The sequence below is a fragment of the Aythya marila genome (assembly GCF_965140915.1).
Source record: "Aythya marila genome assembly, chromosome: 32".
NCBI classification, from domain to species: Eukaryota; Metazoa; Chordata; class Aves; order Anseriformes; family Anatidae; genus Aythya; species Aythya marila.
Genome location: NC_139073.1, coordinates 1,454,680 through 1,473,719, shown reverse-complemented (window position 1 = coordinate 1,473,719; position 19,040 = coordinate 1,454,680). Strand labels below are relative to the sequence as shown.

General features: G+C 70.3%; 2 protein-coding genes across 2 annotated transcripts; both read right to left on the bottom strand.

Moving 5' to 3' along the window:
- Positions 1 to 50: 50 nt before the first annotated feature.
- On the bottom strand, positions 51 to 4,253 carry LOC309889111 (glutaryl-CoA dehydrogenase, mitochondrial-like). The gene is made up of 11 exons (XM_082781817.1): positions 4,211 to 4,253; positions 4,000 to 4,089; positions 3,564 to 3,698; positions 3,012 to 3,074; positions 2,241 to 2,411; positions 2,037 to 2,166; positions 1,394 to 1,613; positions 1,191 to 1,294; positions 967 to 1,092; positions 710 to 870; positions 51 to 608 (listed from the first exon to the last, which is right to left on the bottom strand). The coding sequence occupies exons 2-11, from the start codon at positions 4,079 to 4,081 to the stop codon at positions 517 to 519; spliced, it is 1,284 nt and encodes a 427-aa protein (XP_082637943.1). The 5' UTR covers positions 4,082 to 4,089; positions 4,211 to 4,253; the 3' UTR covers positions 51 to 516.
- Positions 4,254 to 5,060: 807 nt separating this feature from the next.
- Positions 5,061 to 18,220, bottom strand: LOC309889054 (microtubule-associated serine/threonine-protein kinase 1-like; the record flags this gene model as incomplete). The annotated part of the gene is given in 29 exon segments (XM_082781730.1): positions 5,061 to 5,169; positions 5,386 to 5,498; positions 5,500 to 5,996; positions 6,544 to 6,713; positions 6,954 to 7,090; positions 7,522 to 7,644; positions 8,038 to 8,267; positions 8,641 to 8,805; positions 8,900 to 9,057; positions 9,264 to 9,391; positions 9,892 to 10,001; positions 10,237 to 10,359; positions 10,455 to 10,556; positions 10,988 to 11,153; positions 11,266 to 11,398; positions 11,485 to 11,623; positions 12,327 to 12,535; positions 12,622 to 12,707; positions 12,792 to 12,859; positions 13,081 to 13,210; positions 13,660 to 13,761; positions 14,380 to 14,586; positions 14,983 to 15,058; positions 15,411 to 15,574; positions 15,817 to 15,895; positions 16,212 to 16,287; positions 16,705 to 16,793; positions 17,894 to 17,924; positions 18,181 to 18,220. Coding segments are annotated over 29 exon segments (3,960 nt in total).
- Positions 18,221 to 19,040: the final 820 nt, after the last annotated feature.

The window sequence follows — 19,040 nt, the reverse complement described above, 5'->3', positions numbered from 1 at the left end:
GCCAGCTGCTCCTTCGCGAGCAGAGAAATGAGGACTAGCAGCCCCAAATCGCCTTTTCCGCAGGCTGTCAGTGTTCAGTTTTTAACACAATTCAAAATAAAACACCAAAAGACCCCCAGGGGGCTCTAGAAGATTCCTCCCAAGGGCTTTGCATTGGCAAAGCCGGCCTTGTGCCCACACGGGGCCCGTCCTGGCACTTGGGCTGCACCCGGGAGTCTTAATTACCGCTGATGACCGCAGTGCTGATGAAGAGGCTGGCGCGGGGCAGCTTCTCCAGCCTTTATTGGGGCGGCCGAAGGTGATGCGCGGAGGGGGAAGGCACTGGGGGGGTCACCGAGGTAGAATTGGGCTGCTGGGGCCACTCGGTGCCACCGGGGCCGCTTGGTGCCACCAAGTCCTGTCGGTGCCACCGGCTCCGAGCGGCGCAGCACCCTGAGCAGCACCCTGAGCCCTCCACGCTTCAAGTCTGAGTCTCTGGTGCCGGCCACCCCAAATTCGGTGCTGGCAGCCCGGTTCCTAGCCCCGCTTCTCCTCTGCCTTGCCGGCGGTGAAGGCCTGGAGCCCGGTGATGGCTCTGCCCAGGATCAGCGCGTGGATGTCGTGCGTGCCTGCGGGCAGGGAGGACAAGGAGGAGGACAAGGAAGGTTTTTGGGCCCCCAGCAGTGACCGAGGACCAAGGGGGGGTCCCCGCGCCCCCCCTTGACGCTACCTTCGTAGGTGTTGACGGCCTCGAGGTTGAGGAGGTGGCGGATGACGTGGTACTCGTCGCACACCCCGTTGCCCCCCAGCATGTCGCGCGCCTGCCGTGCGATGTCCAGCGCCTTCCCGCACGAGTTGCGCTTCAGCATCGACACCGCCTCGGGGGGTGCCCTGGGGGGGGGCAGGACGCCCAATTTCACACCCTGCCCCCCCTGCGAGACACCCCCCCTGCCCCGATTTGGGGGCCGTGAGCCCCTCGGCCCCCACCTGCCCTCGTCCTTGAGGCGGCCGAGGCGCAGGCAGGCCTGCAGCCCCAGCGCGATCTCGGTCACCATGTCCGCCAGCTTCTTCTGCACCAGCTGGTTCCGGGCCAGGGGCGCCCCAAACTGCTTCCTGCGGGACACAACGGGGGGGGACATGCACACCTGGGGGGGGTCCTGTGGGATTTAAGGGGGTCGGGGGGCGCCGGGGGGGGGTCAGCAGTGCGTTACCTGTCGAGGACGTACTGCCGCGCTGTCTCCAGGCACGCCTCGGCGGCGCCCAGCGCGCCCCACGCGATGCCGTAGCGAGCGTGGGTCAGGCACCCGAAGGGACCCTTGGGTGGGGGGGGGGGGGGGAAACAATCAGCGGGGGGGGGGCTCAGAACCCGCTCAGCACCCCCCCCCACCCCCCGGGTAGCCCCCCAAAAGCTTACGGCCAGGCCGGTGGCATGGGGCAGGAGGTTGTCCTCGGGCACCTCCACGTCGTCCATCAGGATCATGCCGGTGGCGGAGGCGCGCAGCGAGAACTTGCCGTCGATTTTGGGGGTGCTGAGCCCCCCCATGCCCCGCTCCAGCACAAAGCCCCGGATCTGCCTGTCCTCCTCGCACACCGCCCACACCACAAAGACGTCGGCTGCTGGTGCATTGGTGATCCTGGAGGGGGGGGGGGAAAGGGGTTGTGGGGGGAAAAAAGGGGGTTGAGGAGGGGGATAAACAGGGTTTGAGGGGGAAAAAGGGTTGGAAAAAAAGGGTTTGGGGGAAAAAGCGGTTGGAAAATGGGGTTTGGGGGGTGGAAGGGGTTCTGGGAAGAAAAAAGGGAATTGAACGGGGGAAAAAGGGGGGTCACAGGTAGGAAAAAGGGGTCACGGGGGGGGGAGGGAAAGGGTTGGAAAAAAGCGGTTGGGGTGGGAAAAGTGGTTGGAAAACAGGGTCAGGGGGAGGGTGAAGGGGTTGGAAAATGGGGTCGTAGAGGGAAAAAGGGTTGGAAAAAAGGGTTCTGGAGGGAAAAAGGGGTTGGGGGGGGGCCAAAGGGGCTGGGGGCTGCCCCCCCCCCGGGGTGGGTTTTTGGGGGCTCACCAGGTCTTGGAGCCTCGCAGGCGGTAGCTCTTGGTGGCGGCGTTGTAGCGTGCCCGCGTCTCCATGGCCCCGGGGTCGCTGCCGTGGTTGGGCTCGGTCAGCCCGAAGCAGCCCAGCAGCTCCCCCCGCGCTGCCAACGGAGCCGGGGGGGGTCAGCGAGGGGGTCAGGGGTCGGGTGGGGTCCCCCCCGTCCCCAAAACTCACCCAGGGGGGGCAGGAAGCGGTCTCGCTGCGCGGGGGTGCCGTAGGTGAGGATGGGGTGCATGACAAGGGAGGACTGCACGCTAAACACCGAGCGGTACGCGCTGTCCACCCGCTCCAGCTCGCGTGCCACCAGCCCGTAGCCCACCGACGTGGTCCCGGCGCAGCCGTAACCTGGGGGGGGGACAACGGCGCTGAAGGACCCCCCCCTTTTCACCAGGACCCCGCTCGCGCCCCCCCCAGACGCACCCTAGAGACCACAAACCCCGTCCCTGACCCCGTCCTTGATCCCATCCCCGTCCCTGACCCCCCTGTTCCCATCCCATCCCTCCCAGGACCCCGGGGGGGTCCCAACGTGTCCCCCTCCCACCTGGAGACCCTCCCCCAAATAACCCCGATGCCCCCAAGTGACCCCAGCCCCTCACATCTCCTCCCCAGCCCCCCCCTCCCCATGTCCCCTGGGGCCACCCCAGCTCCCTCCAAAGCCTCCCAGGACCCCGAGGGGGGGTCCCAACGTGTCTCCCTCCCACATGGAGATGCCCCCCCAACCCCCCTGAAGCCCCCAGTCCCCCTATATCCCCCCCAAAGCCCCTCAAAGACACCAGCCCCCCCCCCCCAGCCCCCCCCATTTGTTCTGGGGCCACCCCAGCTCCCTCCAAAGCCTCCCAGGACCCAGACCCCCCCCCCCAAATGCCACCCTCCAACCCCACCAAAAAACTCCTGGACCCCTGCCCTCCTGGGGGGGACCGCAGGCCCCCCCGTGCCCCTCCTCACCTTGGATGGTGGGGCCCAGCAGCCCCAGGGCTCCCATCTCAGTCACGATCTCCCGGTCAAAAACTGTTTGTTTGTTTTTTTTTGAGGGGGGGGAAGCAGAGGGGGGGCTGAATTGGATGGGGGGGGGGGCAGGCAGTGGGGACCCCCTTGGCTGGGGGGCTCCCCCCTATGTGCCCCCCCCGGTTGGATGGGGGGGGTATCAGGAGGTGCTGGGGGGGGTGTCGGGGGTATTTGGGGATGGGCTTGGGGTATTTGGGGGGCATTTTGGGGGTGGTCTTGGGGATTATTGGGGGGCATTGGGGGGGGCCTGGGGGTGCTGAGGGATATTTGGGGGGGGTCTGAGGGTACTGGAGGGTATTTGGAGGGGGTCTGAGGGTGCTGGGATGTATTTGGGGGGGGGTCTGGGGTTGGGGGGGTCATTTGGGGGTGCCGAGGCAGCACACCAGGCTACGTATTAATGCTCAGGGGGCGTCATGGAGGGAACATCGTCCCCGGGGGGGGGTGTGTTGGGGGGGGGGTCCCGGGGTGTGTGTTGGGGGGGGGTCCCGTTACCCTCGTTGCGGTTGGCGAGCAGCACGCGGGGGGCCAGGCGCTCCCGGCTGTAGCGGCGGGCGGCGTCGCGCAGCAGCCGCTCCTCGGGGCCCAGCAGCTCCTCCAGCCCCAGCGGGTCCCGCCACTCAAAGGCGGCTGCGGGGGGGACACCCCACGCGTGACCACCCCTCCCCCGAGTGACCCCCCCCCACGTGTGTGCAGCCCCCCCCGATCCCCCCCTCACCCACCCACCCACCCACATGGTCGTCTCCCCCCCCCCCGCCTCCTTTCCCCCCAGCCCCCCACGCGTGACCCCCACTCGCGTGGGTGCTCCCCCCCACCCCCCCCGCACCCCCCCCGGGAGCCCCGCACGTGGGCCGAGCGCTGCCGCCCCCATCCAAGACGGCCCCCCCTCAGCCCAGCCCTACGCGTGGTGCCCCCCCCCAGCCCCACTCACCACGCGTGGGGGGGGCCGAGCCCCCCCAGCGGACGCCGCTCAGGGCCGGGCGCCGGAACCGGGCGGCGAAGCGGAGCGCCATGGGGGGGGCTGTGGACGGGGGGGGGGGGCTGAATTCTGAGGTCCCAAAGGACCTCGGGGGCCCCCAGGGATCCCGGTGCCCCCCCCGGCCCCCCAGGACCCTCGGCTGCGCCCCCCCCCCCCCCCGCACCCTGCGATCTCGGCGGCGGCGAACGGGCCCCGAGGAGCCCTGGGCCGTGACGTCACGGGGGGGGGGACACGTGGGGGGTGTGGCGGGGGTGTGTGACATGGGGGGGGCGTTAACCCTTTCCTGCCCGGAGCGCATTACCGTCCCCCCCCTCCCAACCCCCAAGGGACATTGTGGGGAGGGCGAGCGGGATTTTGGGGGGATTTGAGGGTTTTTCACGAGCCGAAGCCCCCCCCCCCCTCCTACTCCCCCACAGGACAGAGCAGCGGGGCCGGGCGGTGCTGTGCAGCCTTTATTGGTCCCCGGGGCCCCCCCGGGCGCCCCCATCGCCCCCTGTGCCCGGGGGGGGGGGGGGCCGTTTGCATAGCAAGAATGGGGGGGAGGGGGTGATGACGTCACAGGGCGGTGGTGATGTCATCCGCCGGGCCGGCCCTGGGAGCGGTGGGGGCTGCTGCGGTGTGACGTCATGGCTCGCCCGAGCCCCGTGCGGTGACATCACGGCGATGACGTCACCGCCCGGGTCATGCCTCCCATCCTGACGTCGTCACGGCTGTGATGTCATCGGCGCCATTGTGGCCGTGACATCACCGTTGCCACACCATCGGTTATGCAGTGGCTATGACATCATCGGGCCCGCTCCGCCAGTTACACCAGGGCTGTGACATCGTCTGGCTTACGTCATCGGTGACATCACAACTGTGATGTCAGCACCTCCACTCTGCGTCGGCACTGTGACGTCACCGGCAGTGACATCACTTGCAGGCCCTGAGGGCTGTGACGTCACCAGTTCCCCTCTGTGATGACGTCAGAGCTGCGCCCTCACCCCACCGCGTGTGACGTCACCGCTATGACATCACCGCCATGACATCACCGGGCCAAGAGCCAAGGGGCAAACGGGGGGGGGGGGTGACACCTGGACGAGGGGAGGGGGGGGCGGTTTGTGGGGGCCGATGACATCACACCTGGGGGGGGGCGGGGGTGTCACAGTATTAACCCTTTGTGTACACGGGGGGGGAGGTGCCGGCGGGTGAGGGGGGGGGGCCCGCATGCCTGGCCCCACCCTTATTTACAGCAGAGGCTGGGGTCAGCACCTGGTGGGGGGGGGGCCAGGGCCTGGTGAGGGGGTCAGTGCCCAGCGGGGGGGGGGGTCAGCGCCCAGCGGGTGCCCCCTTCCCCACCCTCTCCCCCTCCCCGGGGGGTCCCGACCCTGCCCCCACCACCACGATGGGCACCGGGGGCACCCCCGGCGCCCCCCCCCCCCGGCGGCCCTGCTCGTGCTCCTGCACCGGGCTCAGCGCCTTGGGGGGGGCGGGGGCGGCGGCGGGGACCCCCTCGGCCCCGTGGGTGGCCCCAAGCAGCAGCGGCGGCTCCTGGCGGCCCAGGCGGCGGGCGGGGGCCGGGGGGGGCGCCCCGTCCCCGGGGCTCTCCCCGTCCCACTCCGCCAGGCTCTGCAGGGGGGGCTCGGCCGGGAAGTCCTTGCGGGCCTCCAGGCCCAGCTTGCGGGGGGGGGGCAGCGCCTTGTCGGGGGGGCCGCGGCGGGCCAGGCGAGGCGAGTCGGCGGCCTTGGGGTGCAGCTTGGCGGGGAAGGCGGGCGGCGAGGCGGCGGGGGGCGAGGGCGTGTGGGCCAGGGGCGACAGCGGGATGCTGCCGGCAGACTTGCAGCGAGCCGCCCGGTACTGCCGCTGCAGCTTCGGGGACAGCCCCTGCAGGGAGCTGGGCCGCAGGTGCGGGCCCGGGGCCGGCGACGGGGGAGCGCTGGAGCCCGGGGAGCTGCTGGGAGGGGACGGCCCTGCCCCGGCCCGGAGTCACCGCGCGGCCCCGGCCCCGGCACCCGGGCAGCGGGACCGGCCGCTGGAGCCCCGCCCCGTGGAGCCCCGCCCCGCACCTGGAGCCCCGCCCCCTCTCCTTCCATGTAGCCCCTTCTCACCACCCTGCAGCCCCGCCCCTGGAGCCCCGCCCCATGTAGCCCCGCCCCCCTAGAACCCCGCCCCCTCGCCCTCCAGGTAGCCCCACCCTGCCTCCTGCAGCTCCACCCAGCCCCCTGGAGCCCCGCCCCCTGGAGCCCCGCCCCACCCTTTAGCCCCGCCCCCTTGCCCCCACAGCCCCTCCTCACCCACCTCTAGCCTCGCTCCTTGTGGCCCCGCCCCCTTGCCTTTTCCGTAGCCCCGCCCCCGTAGCCCCGCCCCCTGCCCTTCCCTGTAGCCCCTCCTCACCACCCTGCAGCCCCGCCCCCTGGAGCCCCGCCCCCTTGCCCTCCCCATAGCCCCGCTCCGCCCCTTCAACCCCGCCCCGCCCCACCTCGCGGCCCCGCCCCCGTTTCCCCGGGCGACGCGCACCTGTCTCGGCGGCGCGCGGCGGGTGGGCGGGGTCCCGCGCGCGCGCGTGCGTGGGGGAGGCGGGGAGGCTGTCGGAGGAGGAGAGCGAGCGGCTCAGTGACGTCAGCGAGCGGCTCGTGTGCAGCAGCGAGGCCTGGCGGGCCAGGTGGCGGAACAGCGCGCTGCGCCGCCTGCCGGCGGGGAGGGGTCACTGCAGGCATCCCCCCGGGAACCCCCCCCGGAACGGGAACCCCCCCCCCGGGATCCTACCTGGGCACCAGGACCCCCCCGGGCACCGGGACCCCCCTCGGGCACTAGTTCCCCCCCCCCCCCCCGGGCACCGGGACCCCCCCTCCGGGCACCGGGAACCCCCCGGGCACTGGGACCCCAGGCACCGGGACCCCCCCCCCGGACCCTGGGCCCCCTCCCACCTCTCGTGACCGCCCCCGGTGCCGCCGCGGCGGTTCCTCCTGGCCATCTTGGTGCGGGCGCTGCGGCGCCGCGCGGGCCCCAGGCGGATGGAGGTGTTCTCCAGTGGCGTCGTGGTCACCAGCACCTTGGTGCCGCTCTGCCGGCCCCGCCCGGGTCATGGGACCGCTGTGACCTCTGACCCCGCCACACCCCCTGACCCCACCATGACCTCCGACCCTGCCGTGACCCCAACCCCGCCGTGACCCCAACCCCACCATCACCCTGCCACAACCTCAGACCCCCTCGTGACCCCTGACACCTTTGTGACCCCCTGACACCATGACCTCTGCCTTTGATGTGACCTCTGACCCCACCACTACCTCTCACCCCACCGTGACCCCCTGACACCATGACCTCTGACCCCAGCATGACCTCCAACCCCGACCTCTGCCCCCACCCCAACCTCTGCCCCCCCACCCCACCACGGTGACCCACAACCCTGCCCGTGACCCACAACCCCACCCCGACCTCTCAACCCCGTGGCCTCGTGACCCCCCTGCCCCCCCCCATGACCCCGTGACCTCTGACCTTGAGGATGAGCTCCACGACCTCGGTGTGCACCAGCCCGTGCACGGGCTCCCCGTTGACGTGGGTGATGAGGTCCCCGGCACACAGCCCGGCCTCCTGCGCCGGGCCCCCCTCCTCCACGTGCTGCACCCACAGCAATGTTACGGCCCCGGCACGGCCCCGGTACAGCCCCGGCACGGCCCCGGTATGGCCCTGGCACGGCCCCACCGCCCCCACCCGCACCGAGCAGTCCCCAGTGCCCTCATGTCCCCATATCCCCTCCTTGTCCCTGTGTCCCCTTAGATCCCCGTGACCCCATGTCCCTTTATTCCCCTCCCTGTCCCCATGCCCCCTTTTTCCTCTCCTTGTCCCCATGTCCCTTTATATCCCCATGTCCCCTCCTTGTCCCCAAGTCCCCTTTTCCCACCCACATCCCCACATCCCCCCACATCCCCTTACATCCCCATATCCCCCCATGTCCCCTCCGCGTCCCCACATCCCCCCCGTGCCCCTTTCCCCCCCCCGTCCCCCGCTGACCCAGACGACGTGGTGCACGCTGTAGACGTCGCTGTCCCCCAAGTAGACGCGGATGGCCCGCAGGGTAAAGCCGAATTTCTTGCCGGGCCGGGGGATGGCGATGGGCGAGCGGGGGGCGGCCACGGCGGGGGCCAGCTCGCGGCCCGGGGACGAGTCCCGCGACGAGGGGTCCGAGGACAGCGAGCGCGGGGACATGGGGCTGCCCAGAGGCGAGGAGCCGGGCGCCTCCCCTGCGCCCCCGCTGGCACCGTGCCCAGAGACGGGGACACGGGGACACCCCCACCCCCCCCGGGGACACCGACAGCACCCGACACCCCTGGGGAGCTGGGGGGACCTGGGGGACCCTACCACCCCCAAGGGACACCCCCAGCCCCTGCCAGCCCTGGGGACTCCCCCAGCCCCCCCCCCCACTTGGGGACCAAGGGACGCTGCCACCCCCGGAGACACCGCCAGCACCCACCACCCTCAGGGACCTGGGGGACCCCCTGGGGGACCCTGCCACCCTTAGGGACCCCACCAGCCCTCCCCACCCTTGGGGACCCAGGGGACCCTGCCAGCCCCCCCCCACCCCACCTTTCGGTGCTGCTGGGGGGGGACACGCACCGCTGGGGATGATGACAGAGAGTGCGGTGGCCGATGCCGACTTGGTGACCTTGCCAGGGCCGCGGGGGCTGCGCTTGTCACCCCCCCCCTCGGGGGGGGCCACCCCTGGGTGCCGCGGCCGCCGCAGCCCCAGCTCGGCCCGGGGGGGGGGCAGCGCCCGTTCACCTGCGGGGATGGGAAGGGAAAGATGGGGGCGTTGAGGGGGCAAGGGGGGGGTCACAGGGACCCCTCCCCACCACAACCCTCCCCCGGCACCCACCTGGCTCCTCGCTGGTGCCCTCGGCGGGGCTGTCGCGGGGGGGGACCCCGTTGCGGGGGGGGCCTGGCTCCAGCAGCGCTGAGAAGCGGCGGCGGGCTCCCAGGGGGGGGCTGCCCTCCCCTTCGGCGGGGGGGGGCTCAGCAGCGGGGGGCCGCTTCCTGCAGGGACCCAGGTGCTGGAGGGGGGGGGGAGGCAAAATCTGCCCCCCCACCCTCCAATCATGCTTTGGGCACCCACCCAGCTGTCCCCAGGCGCCCCCCCCCCCCCCAGTTGTGCCCAGGGGCACCCAGGTGTTGTTGTTCCCCCCCCAGTGACCCTGTTGTTCCCCGCCCCCGGGTACCAGGCGCCCCCCCCGGATGCTCACAGCTCGGGGGATGCCGTGCGCCAGCTGCGGTCGCGGGCGAAGCCCTCGCGCCGGCCCTCGTCCCGCGGGCGCCCCTTGGCCGCCTTCGGCTCCGGCTGCTGCGAGAGCTGCTCCAGGCTGCTGTACACCTGCACCGGGATCACACCGGGATCGTGGCCGGAATGGCATTGGGATCACACCGGGATTGCACCGGGATCACATCGGGATCATGGCCAGAATAAAATTGGAATCACCCCAGGATTTATGCTCAGGATCACCCCGGGATCACCCCGGGATCGTGCCCAGGGTTTTCCCGAGGTCTTGCGGGACTCCCCCACGCGTCGGCAGCAGGGCCGTGGTGCGGCGCTGCACGAGGGTTGTGCAAGCGTGCGAGGGAATCACACAAGGGCGTGCACAAGGATTGGCACCAGGGACCAAGGCACGAGCTGCACCAGGGGCTGCACGAGGGCTTGCACGAGGATTCACACAAGGGTTTGCACGAGGGTTTGCACGAGGGCTCCGACATGACATCACTCGGGGCTTTGCACGGGGCTGTGCATGAGTGACCTGCTCTGCACGTCCCCCAGAGCCCTCCCAGGTGTTCCTGTGCCCCCGTGCCCCCCCCCCCCCCCACGCCCCCCGTGCCCACCTTGCTGAAGCGGGGGGAGCAGGACGAGAACTGCCGGATCTCCACGGGCTCGTCCTCCGTTGTGTCCTCATCCTCGTAGGAGGCGACGTGGGTGTAGCGGTCCGAGCGTGCTGGGGGGGGGGAGGGAGGGCTGGGGGGGGGGCAGGGGACACGGGAGGTGTCCCCAAAGGCAGCAGGGACACGGCACCCAGGGAGGGGGGCCCAGGGGGGCTCTATACAGTGGGGGAGAACCTCAGGGGGTTCCTGGGGGGGGGTGGAAGGAGAACAGGGAGGGGTCTGTGGGTGCTGAGGGGGTCCCATGGGGGTGTCCCCTTGCAGGGGGGGGGTCCCGGGGGGGTCTCTCACTGTCGAAGTAGCTGGTGTCCTCCTCGGACTCCAGGTGGGGCACGAATTCGGCTTTCTGCCGCAGGAGCCCTGTCCAGTCGAGCGCCGCGAAGAAGCCGTGAGCCTTCACCTCCTGCGCGCCGCCTGCGTGGGGACACCGGGGGGGGGACACGGGGCTCAGGGGTGCAGGGGGGGACACGGGGATCTGGGGGGGGGGGGGGCAGGGGTCGGGGTCTCACCGGCCCCGAGGCGCCGCAGGGGGTCGGGCTGCAGCAGGCGGGAGATGAGGTGCTGAGCTTCGGGGGGCAGCGCCTCGTCCCCCTCTGGCCACAGGATCTCGTCTGCCACGGGGGGGACACGGGGGGGACATGACATAGGGACACGTGAACGCAGGGCTGCAGCTGCCTGCTGTGGGCCCAGCACCACACCGGGGACCGCCAGCCCCATGGCCCCACGTCTGTCCCTATAGTGGAGGTGCCCTGTGGCTGTGTCCCCGTGTCCCCATTTCCCAGTATCCCCAGGATGACCGGCTCCAGCCCCACGTTCCCATCCCCATGTCCCCATATCCCTGTGTCCGTGTTCCCCCGTGTCCCTGTGACCCCATGTCCCTGGGATGACCCGCTCCATCCTATCATCCCCATCCCCACGTCCCCACATCCCTATCCCTGTGTCCCCATATCCCCTGTCCCCATTTCCCCATCCCCCTATAACAGACAACATCCACCCCTTGCCCACGTCCCCGCTGTCCCCATGCCCCCCCCCAGCCCCGTACCCGAGATGACCTGCCCGAAGAGCTCCTCGGGGGTGTCCCCGAAGAAGGGCACGCAGCCCACCAGGAACTCGTAGAGCACGATGCCCATGGCCCACCAGTCCACGGGCTTCCCGTAGCCCTGCCGCAGGATCACCTCGGGGGCGATGTACTCGGGGGTGCCGCACACCTGGGGGGGGCACACCCTAACGGCCACGCCCCAAGAGGCCACGCCCCAAGAGGCCACGCCCTAAAAGCCACGCCCCAAGAGGCCATGCCCCTCCCCCGGAGGCCACGCCCACCTGCTTGTCCCGGAACTCGCGGGCGTCCTTCTCCATGTGGCCCTCGTAGAGGTTGGTGGTGAGGCTCATCAGCCCCATCTTGGAGAGCCCGAAGTCCGTCAGCTTCACGTGGCCCAGCGAGGTGATCAGCAGGCTGCGGGGAGCCCGGCGGCTGGGACCCCCCCCGGGACCCCCCCGGGACCCCCAGCCCCGGGACCCCCCTCCCCATCGCGGCCGTACTTGTCGGGCTTGAGGTCGCGGTGCACGATGCCGTAGTTGTGCAGGTACTCGAGGGCCAGCACGGTCTCGGCGAAGTAGAGGCGCGCCAGCTCCAGCGGCAGCGCCCCGATGTGCTTCAGCAGCGTGGCGCAGTCCCCGCCTGCGGGATGGCGACATGTCGCGACACCAGAGGCCCGTGGGGGGATGGTAACAGCCCGGGCGGGATGACAACTGCTCTGTATCGCGACGCCCAGCTGCATATCGCGACGCCCAACTGCATACCGCGACACCCAACTGCATGTCAAGACCATCAACTGCATATTGTGACCCTCAATTGCATATATCATGATGCCCAGCTGCATATTACGATACCCAACTGCGTATCGTGATGCCCAACTGCGTATCGCGACGCCCAGCCTTCTGTCCTGCCCTCCAGCCCCATGCTGCATCTCACAGCCCTCTATATCAGGGCACACCGCCCCGAGTCGTGACACCCAGTAGTATGATATCACGCTGCCTGGTCCCATATCACACCACCAATCCCTGTATCGTGATGTCCAGCCCCATACAGCAACACCCAGCCCTGCATCACAACACCTGACCCCCATATTGCGATGTCTGGCCCCATATCATGACATCTGGCCCCATATCGCAATGCTTGGCCCCAGTATCATGACAGATGGCCCCCATATTGTGATGCCCAGTCCTGTGTCGCGACGCTTGGCCCCCATATCGCTACACCTAGCCCCCATATCGCGACACCCAGCCCCCATATCACGACACCTGGTCCCCATATCACGATGCCCGGCCCCCATATCGCGACGCCCAGCCCCCATATCGTGCCGCCCGGCCCCGTATCACACCTTCGACGTACTCCATGACCATGCAGAGGTGGCGGCGGGTCTGGAAGGAGCAGAACATGCTGACGACGAAGGGGTTCTCGGCGAAGGTGAGGATGTCGCGCTCGACGAAGGCCTGCTGCACCTGGTTGCGCAGCAGCAGGTTCTGCTTGTTGATCTTCTTCATGGCGAAGCGCTGCCGCGTGGCCCGGTGCCGCACCAGGTACACCGCCCTGCGCACAGGCGGCGTCATGCCGGGCCCCCCCGGCCCCGCACAACCCCCCCCACCCCCCCCAAGACCCCCTCTCCGGCCACTCACCCGTAGGCGCCGTTGCTGATCAGTTTGATGGTCTCAAAGTCGCCTTCCCCTGGCGGCTTCTTGGTCCTGGGGGCGCTGCTGCGGCCCTGGGGGGGTCACGGGGTGACTGGAGGGGGGCTTTGGGGAGGGGGGGGCCTTGCACGCATGGGGGACCCTGAGCCAGGACCCACCTCAGCCCCCTCCTCAGGCTCTGGTGTGTTGCTCCCGCCGCTGTCAGGCTCCTCCAGATGCACCACGTCTATGGGGGGGGGGAGCAGGGCACGCAGTCACATGTGCCCGAGGTGTGCAAAACGCCGTGCAACGCCCCCCCCCCCCACTGTCTGCCACCCCCCCTTGCACCCCCCGAACACCCCTACGGGCGTGCAAACCCCACGCGCACCCCTTCCAGCCCCCATGCACACCTCCACTGGCGTGCAAACCCCGCGCACGCCCGGCGGCCGCTTGCACACGCGTGTGTACCGGGGAAGGGGTCGCGTGCCAGCCCCAGCTGCCCGATGATGTAGCGCGGGATGTCGGCCTTCAGCAGCCCCTCGCGCGCCTGCCCCTCAGCCGCCGTCAGCAGCTGGTAGAACTCCGCCGGGTCGAACTCCTGCACGCACACGGGGGGGGGGGGCACGCGCGTGTGCAACGCACGCCCAGCACGTGGGGATGCGTGCGTGGCAGCACGAGCACGCCGGGCACACGTGTGTGCGACAACACGCGTGTGCGGGCTCACACGTGCGCTTTGCTCTGCCCATGGTGCCGCACGAGCGTGCCCACGTGCAAGGCGCCGCACACGCGTGTGCGCCCCGTGGTCCCCGGTGGCTGTGGCGATGCCCCGGCAACACGGCTGTTGTCGTGGCAACGGAAGCCCCGCCTCCTCATCAGCGGTGCTCAGGGATTGGCCAGGGCGTTGTCAGGGCGACGGGGAAGGATGGCGGCGATTGGGCGGTTGGGATGGTGCAAGGCGGGGTGGGGAGGGTGTGTGTGGGGGGCACAGGGCCCCCCCCATGGCCGTGGGGCGGGGAAGGTCGGGGCTGGGGGTCCCGGGGGTCTCACCAGGCACTCGAGCAGCCGGGCGGGGCGGGAGATGATGATGAGGAGCCTCTTCACCAGCTGGGTGATGAAGGCCACCTCCTCTGACTCCGAGCGCTCGTAGGCCTGGGGAGAACAGAGGGGGGGTTAGGGGTGGGGGGTCCCGATGGCACCAGGGTGGGCTTGGGGGCACTGGGGCATCCCCATGAGGTGCCATTGGCCCCTGCTGGGCCCCCTTGGGTGCCTCTTGGGTGCCCATTGGCCACCGTTGGGTCCCGTTGGATGCTGTTGGGTGCTGTTGGGTGCCCATAAGGTGCCTTTGGGTCCTGTTGGGTCCCAGTGAGTGCCCCTTGGACGCAGTTGGGTCCTGTTGGACACTGTTGGGTCCTGCTGGACACCGTTGGGTGCCCATTGGATCGCATTGGGTGCCTATTGGGTCCCGTTGGACACCATTGGGTCCTGCTGGGTGCCCACTGGGTGCCATTGGGTCCCGTTGGGTCCTGCTGGGTGCCCATTCGGCCTGTTGAGTCCCGCTGGGTACCCAATGGGTCCTGTTGGGTGCCCACTGGGTGCCACTGGGTACCCGCTGAGTGCCGTTGGGTCGCATTGGGTGCCGTTGGGTGCCCACTGGGCCCATTGGGTGCCTGTTGGGTGCCATTGAATCCCGTTGGGTGCCCATTGAGTCCCGTTGGGTCCCGTTGGGTGCCGTTGGGCGCCCCCCACCCCGGCAGCCCCCCCGCTCACGTCCTGCAGCAGCCGCTCCATGTTCTCCTGCAGCTCGTAGAAGTAGCCGGCGGTGATGAGGCCGTGGCGCGCCTTGGCCAGGCAGTCGCGGGCCAGCTCGGCCAGCTGGTGCTGGATGAAGCTGAGCGCGCCGTCGGCCAGCGGTGTCCCCCCGGGGCCGCAGCCCCGCACAAACTCCTCCAGCCGCTCCTCCATCTGTGCCGTCGCCTGCGGGGAACGCCCCCGGGGTTGCCCTCACCACCCCCCCCCCCCAGGACCCCGCATCACCCCTCCTATTGCCCACCTGGACCCCCCAGAGCTGCCCCGTAACCTCCCCAACCCTAACACCCCCAAAACCCCTCCCACATCCCCCCAATGCCCACCCAGACCCGCCCAAGCTGCCCCATAACTCCCCGACCCTCACACTCCCAAGTCCCCCTCCTGCATCCACCCCGTGGTGCCCCCCCCATAACCACCCCATCACCTCCCCAGGACCCCCTACGCTCCCCCGGTGCCCTGTAGACCCCCCTGAACCACCCAAATCCCCCCCCATATCCCTTCCAACCCCCCCCCCAAGGAGCCTGTACCCCCCCCACGCCCCCCCCAGCTCCCCGTGCCCCCCACCTTGGGGAACCGCTCCTTGTAGACGTGGTTCATCATCACGATCTCGTTGTCGTGGGATGAGGGCGAGCGCCCTGGGCTGGGGAGGGGGGGGGGGAACACCGCTGGCACCCACGGGACCCCCATCACGCCCCCGCTGCAGCATCCCCCCTCCCCCTCCAGCACCCCCCCCTCCCCATCACCTCGGTGCCCCCATCACTCGCAGTGCCCACCCCCCCACCACTGCGCCCCCCTCCCCCTGGTGACCCCATGCTGCCCCCCCCCAGTGTCCCCTCTCCCACATGGCCCCCCAACACCGCCTCACCCTTCCCCCCCCCCAACCCCCAACCCCACAGCGTCCCCAACCCATCACCCCCCCCCATCCCGCTGCTGTCCCTGACCCCCCCCCTCATTTAACTCCCCCCCCACCCCCAACCCAACCCAGGCCCTACCTGAGGCTGCGGGAGCGGGGGCGGGGGGCTGGCCCCCCCCGGGCCCCCCCATCCTCCTCGGCCAGGCTCTCGGAGCTGCCGAAGTGCCGGGAGAGGAAGCGCAGCTCCTCCGGCGTCGGCTGCGCCGGCAGCTGGTGCAGGCGCTCCTGCGACGAGCACGAGGACTGCGCGCCCGCGTCACCCACGGACCCCCCCACGGACCCCCCCCTCTTGACCCCCCCTTGACCCCCTCCCAGACTCTCCTCGGACCCCCCCCCCACCGTGGGTGGTCACAGGCAGCACCCACAGGGGGAACCCCCAGGGTTATGGGGGGGAGGGGAGGGAGGGGAGGGGGGGGACACCCCCCAAGGGTCCCCTTGGTGTTTGGGGGGGGGGGGGCACCGAGGTTTGCCCCCCCCACACTCACCGAGACGGTGGAGCTGGGCGTGTTGGTGCCATAGCCCGAGGAGGGCAGCGAGGCCAGGGACCAGCGGCGCCCGTCGGCTCTGGGGTGGGGGGGGGCACGGGGGGGGCATCAGTGACCCCAACACCCTGACCCCCCCACCCCACTATCCCCCCCCCCCCCAAACCAGCCTGGGTAACCTGGTTTGCCCCCAGCTGGAACCCCAATCTTGGGACCCCCCCCATCGTGGGACCCCCCCCCACTAATCCTGAGACCCCCCCACCTATCCTGGGACTCCCCCATCCTTGGACCCCCCTCCCCCATCCTAGGACCACCCCCTCATCCTAGAACCCCCCCCATCGTGGGACCCCCCCCCCCCAAACCCTGAGACCCCCCCCCCCCATGGCCCCCCCCCTTACCGGCGGGAGGAGGCGAAGGAGAAGTGTGCGGGGTTGCTGGGCGAGAAGTTTCGGGGGCTGTCCAGGGGGCTGCTGCCTGCGGGGGGGGGGGGGGGGGCAAATTTTGTTTTTTTTTTTTTGGGGGGGGGCATGGGGGTGACGTCACTGCTGCCCCGCCCTGCCAGGCCCCGCCCACAGCAGAAGAGGCGGGGCTAAGGCGCCCCCCTCCCACCCAGGGGCAGAGAGAGGGGGTTGACCCCAAGGGATGGGGAGGGTCTTGGGGGAGGGGGGAGGCAATGAGTGTTTTTTTTGGGAGGGGGCTGGGGGGGTTATTGGGGATGGGGGGGTTATGGGGCCCTTTGGGGGGGGACAGCAGGCTGAGGGGGTCCCTATGGGCACTGAGGGGGGGAGGTCCTGGAGGGTCCCCATGGGTTCGGGGAGGGGGGGCATGAAATGGGGGGGGGCTCAGGGACAGAGGGGGCCCGGGGAGGGCCGGGGGGGGTCCGGCTCTCACCGATGTGGCTGGGCAGCGGCGAGTGGGGGCGCGGGAGCGTGGGCGAGGTGCTGGTCAGGATCAGGCTCTTCCGATTGCTCGTGCGGCAGCTGGGGGGGAGCAGTTTTTTTTTTTTTGGGGGGGGGTGGGGGAGACCCCTCCCACACCACTGCCCCCCCCACACCTTGCACCCAGGAAAGCCGCTGGAAACACACACACAGTCCCCCATCCCCAACCCGACAGCATGGGGGGGGCACGGATGGGGGGGGGGGGGTGAAGATGGAGGGTGAGGAAGAGGAGGGAGGGAGGACGGGGGATGAAGGATGGGGGGGCAGGGGATGGGGGGGGATGGGGATGGAGGAGGGGGGAGGATGAAGGTGAGATGAGGATGGAGGAGGAAGGGGGGGAAGGATGAGGGTGAGGAGGATGAGGAGGCCTGAAGGTGGGGGATGAAGGCTGGAGGGGGGGGGGCGAGGATGAAGGAGGGACGAAGGCCGGAGGATGGCGGCTGCGGTGGGATGAAGGCTGAGCTGGGGAGGATGAGGAGGAGGATGAAGGCTGAGGGGAAGGATGGGGATGGGGATGAGGATGATAAGGATGGGGATGAAGATGAAGGCTGGGGGAGGATGGGGATGGAGATGAGGATGATGAGGATGATGAGGATGAAGGCTGGGGGGGAGGATGAGGGTGAGGATGGGAGGATGAAGGCCGGAGGATGGCGGCGATGAGAGGAAGGCTGAGCCGGGAGGATGAGGACGGGGAGGGGGATGAGGATGATGAGGACGGGGATGAAGGCCGGGGGGGGAGGATGAGGATAAGAAAGATGCTGAGGATGAGGCCGAAGGCCGGGGCGGGGGGGGGGGGTACCTCTTGGTGCGGCGGAACATGCTGCGGCCTGCTGCTGCCCACCGGGAGTGGCATGCGGGGGGGGGGGGCCGCGGGGGAGGGAGGGGGTGTGGGGGGGGGTAAATGGGGGGCGGGGGCCGGGGGGGGCCGGGCCGCGGCAGAGGCTGCGGCGGGCGGGGCTGGGGCGGGGCCGGAGGGGGGCTTTAAATGGGGGGGGGGGGGCGCGATCCACGCGTGTGCGGCCCCACCCTGCCCTTGGGGGGGGGGATTTTTTTTTTTTTGGGGGGTGGTATTGGGAGGGCTCATTTTGGGGGGGGGACTTGGGGGGTTATTTGGGGGGGTATTTGGGGGGGGGGGCCCTCACCTGCTGCTCTTCCGCGGCAGCGGCAGCTCCTCTGCAAAACGCCGGGGGGGGGTACCAGGGGGGGGGGTTCGTGGGGGGGGGAGGGGGGGCACAGCCAGAGCCCCCCCAGCCCCTGCACTGCGGCGGGGGGGGGGGGGGGCCGCAGTGCCCCCCTTCCCCCACCAAGCCCTGCAGCGACTCCCCTGCAGGGCAGACACCGTCCGGACCGAACCCCCCCCCCCCGGACCGAGCCCCCCCCCGTACCGACCCCCCCCCCCCGTATCGTGCCCCCCCCCCCCCCCCGGTACCTGCAGCCGCCGGCCTCCGGATCACGCCCGAGTCGTCCATGGCGCTGCCGCTGCGGGGGGGGGTCCCGGCCCCCCCCCCCCTCCTCCTCTCCTCCCCCCCGGCGCCCCCCCCACGCCCCCCCCTTTCAGCCGCCCGCCCGCCATCCTCCGCCGACCCCGTTAGGCCCCCGCCCCTGGGCCCCGGCCCCGACACGCCCCCTTTTTTGGGGGGGGGGGCAGGCGGCGGGGGGGCCCTTACCCGAGGGGGGGGGCAGCCCCACCCGGGGGGGGTTAACCCGTTCACTGCCGGCGCCTCCACCCCCCCCCGCCCCCACAACCCCTCCCTTACATCGTCCTGACCCCCCCATTATTGCCCCCCGCATTATTGCCCCCGCCCGTTTATTGCCCTCATCCATTATTGCCCCCTCCCCGGCCCACCCCCCCATAAAACCCGGCGCTGGCCGCGGTGCTGAACCGCAGCTACCCAGCGCCCTCCCCCCCCAAATTTAACAGTGTGGGGGGGTCAAGACCCCCCCCCAATGCCCCCCCGGAATGCCCCCCCCAAATTACAACCCCCCCGAAATTACACCCCCCCGCCTCATTAGTGACTTCACTGGACTGCCCCCCCAATAAATAAATGGGGAAAAAGGTTCCTTTGCTCCCCCCCCCCCCCCAGTGACACCCCTACACCCGCGGTGCCCCCCCCCCGCTGCCCCCCCCCCCCCCGGATTACAGCTCTAATCCCCCGGGATTGAGGCCACGGCGGGCGGCCAGCACCGATTAACGGGGGGGGGGGGACACAAGGGGAGGCCCCCCAAGTTCCTCCCAACCCCCCCTTGAGCCCCAGCCCCCCCCCAGCGACCTGCTTGGTGCTGCCCCCC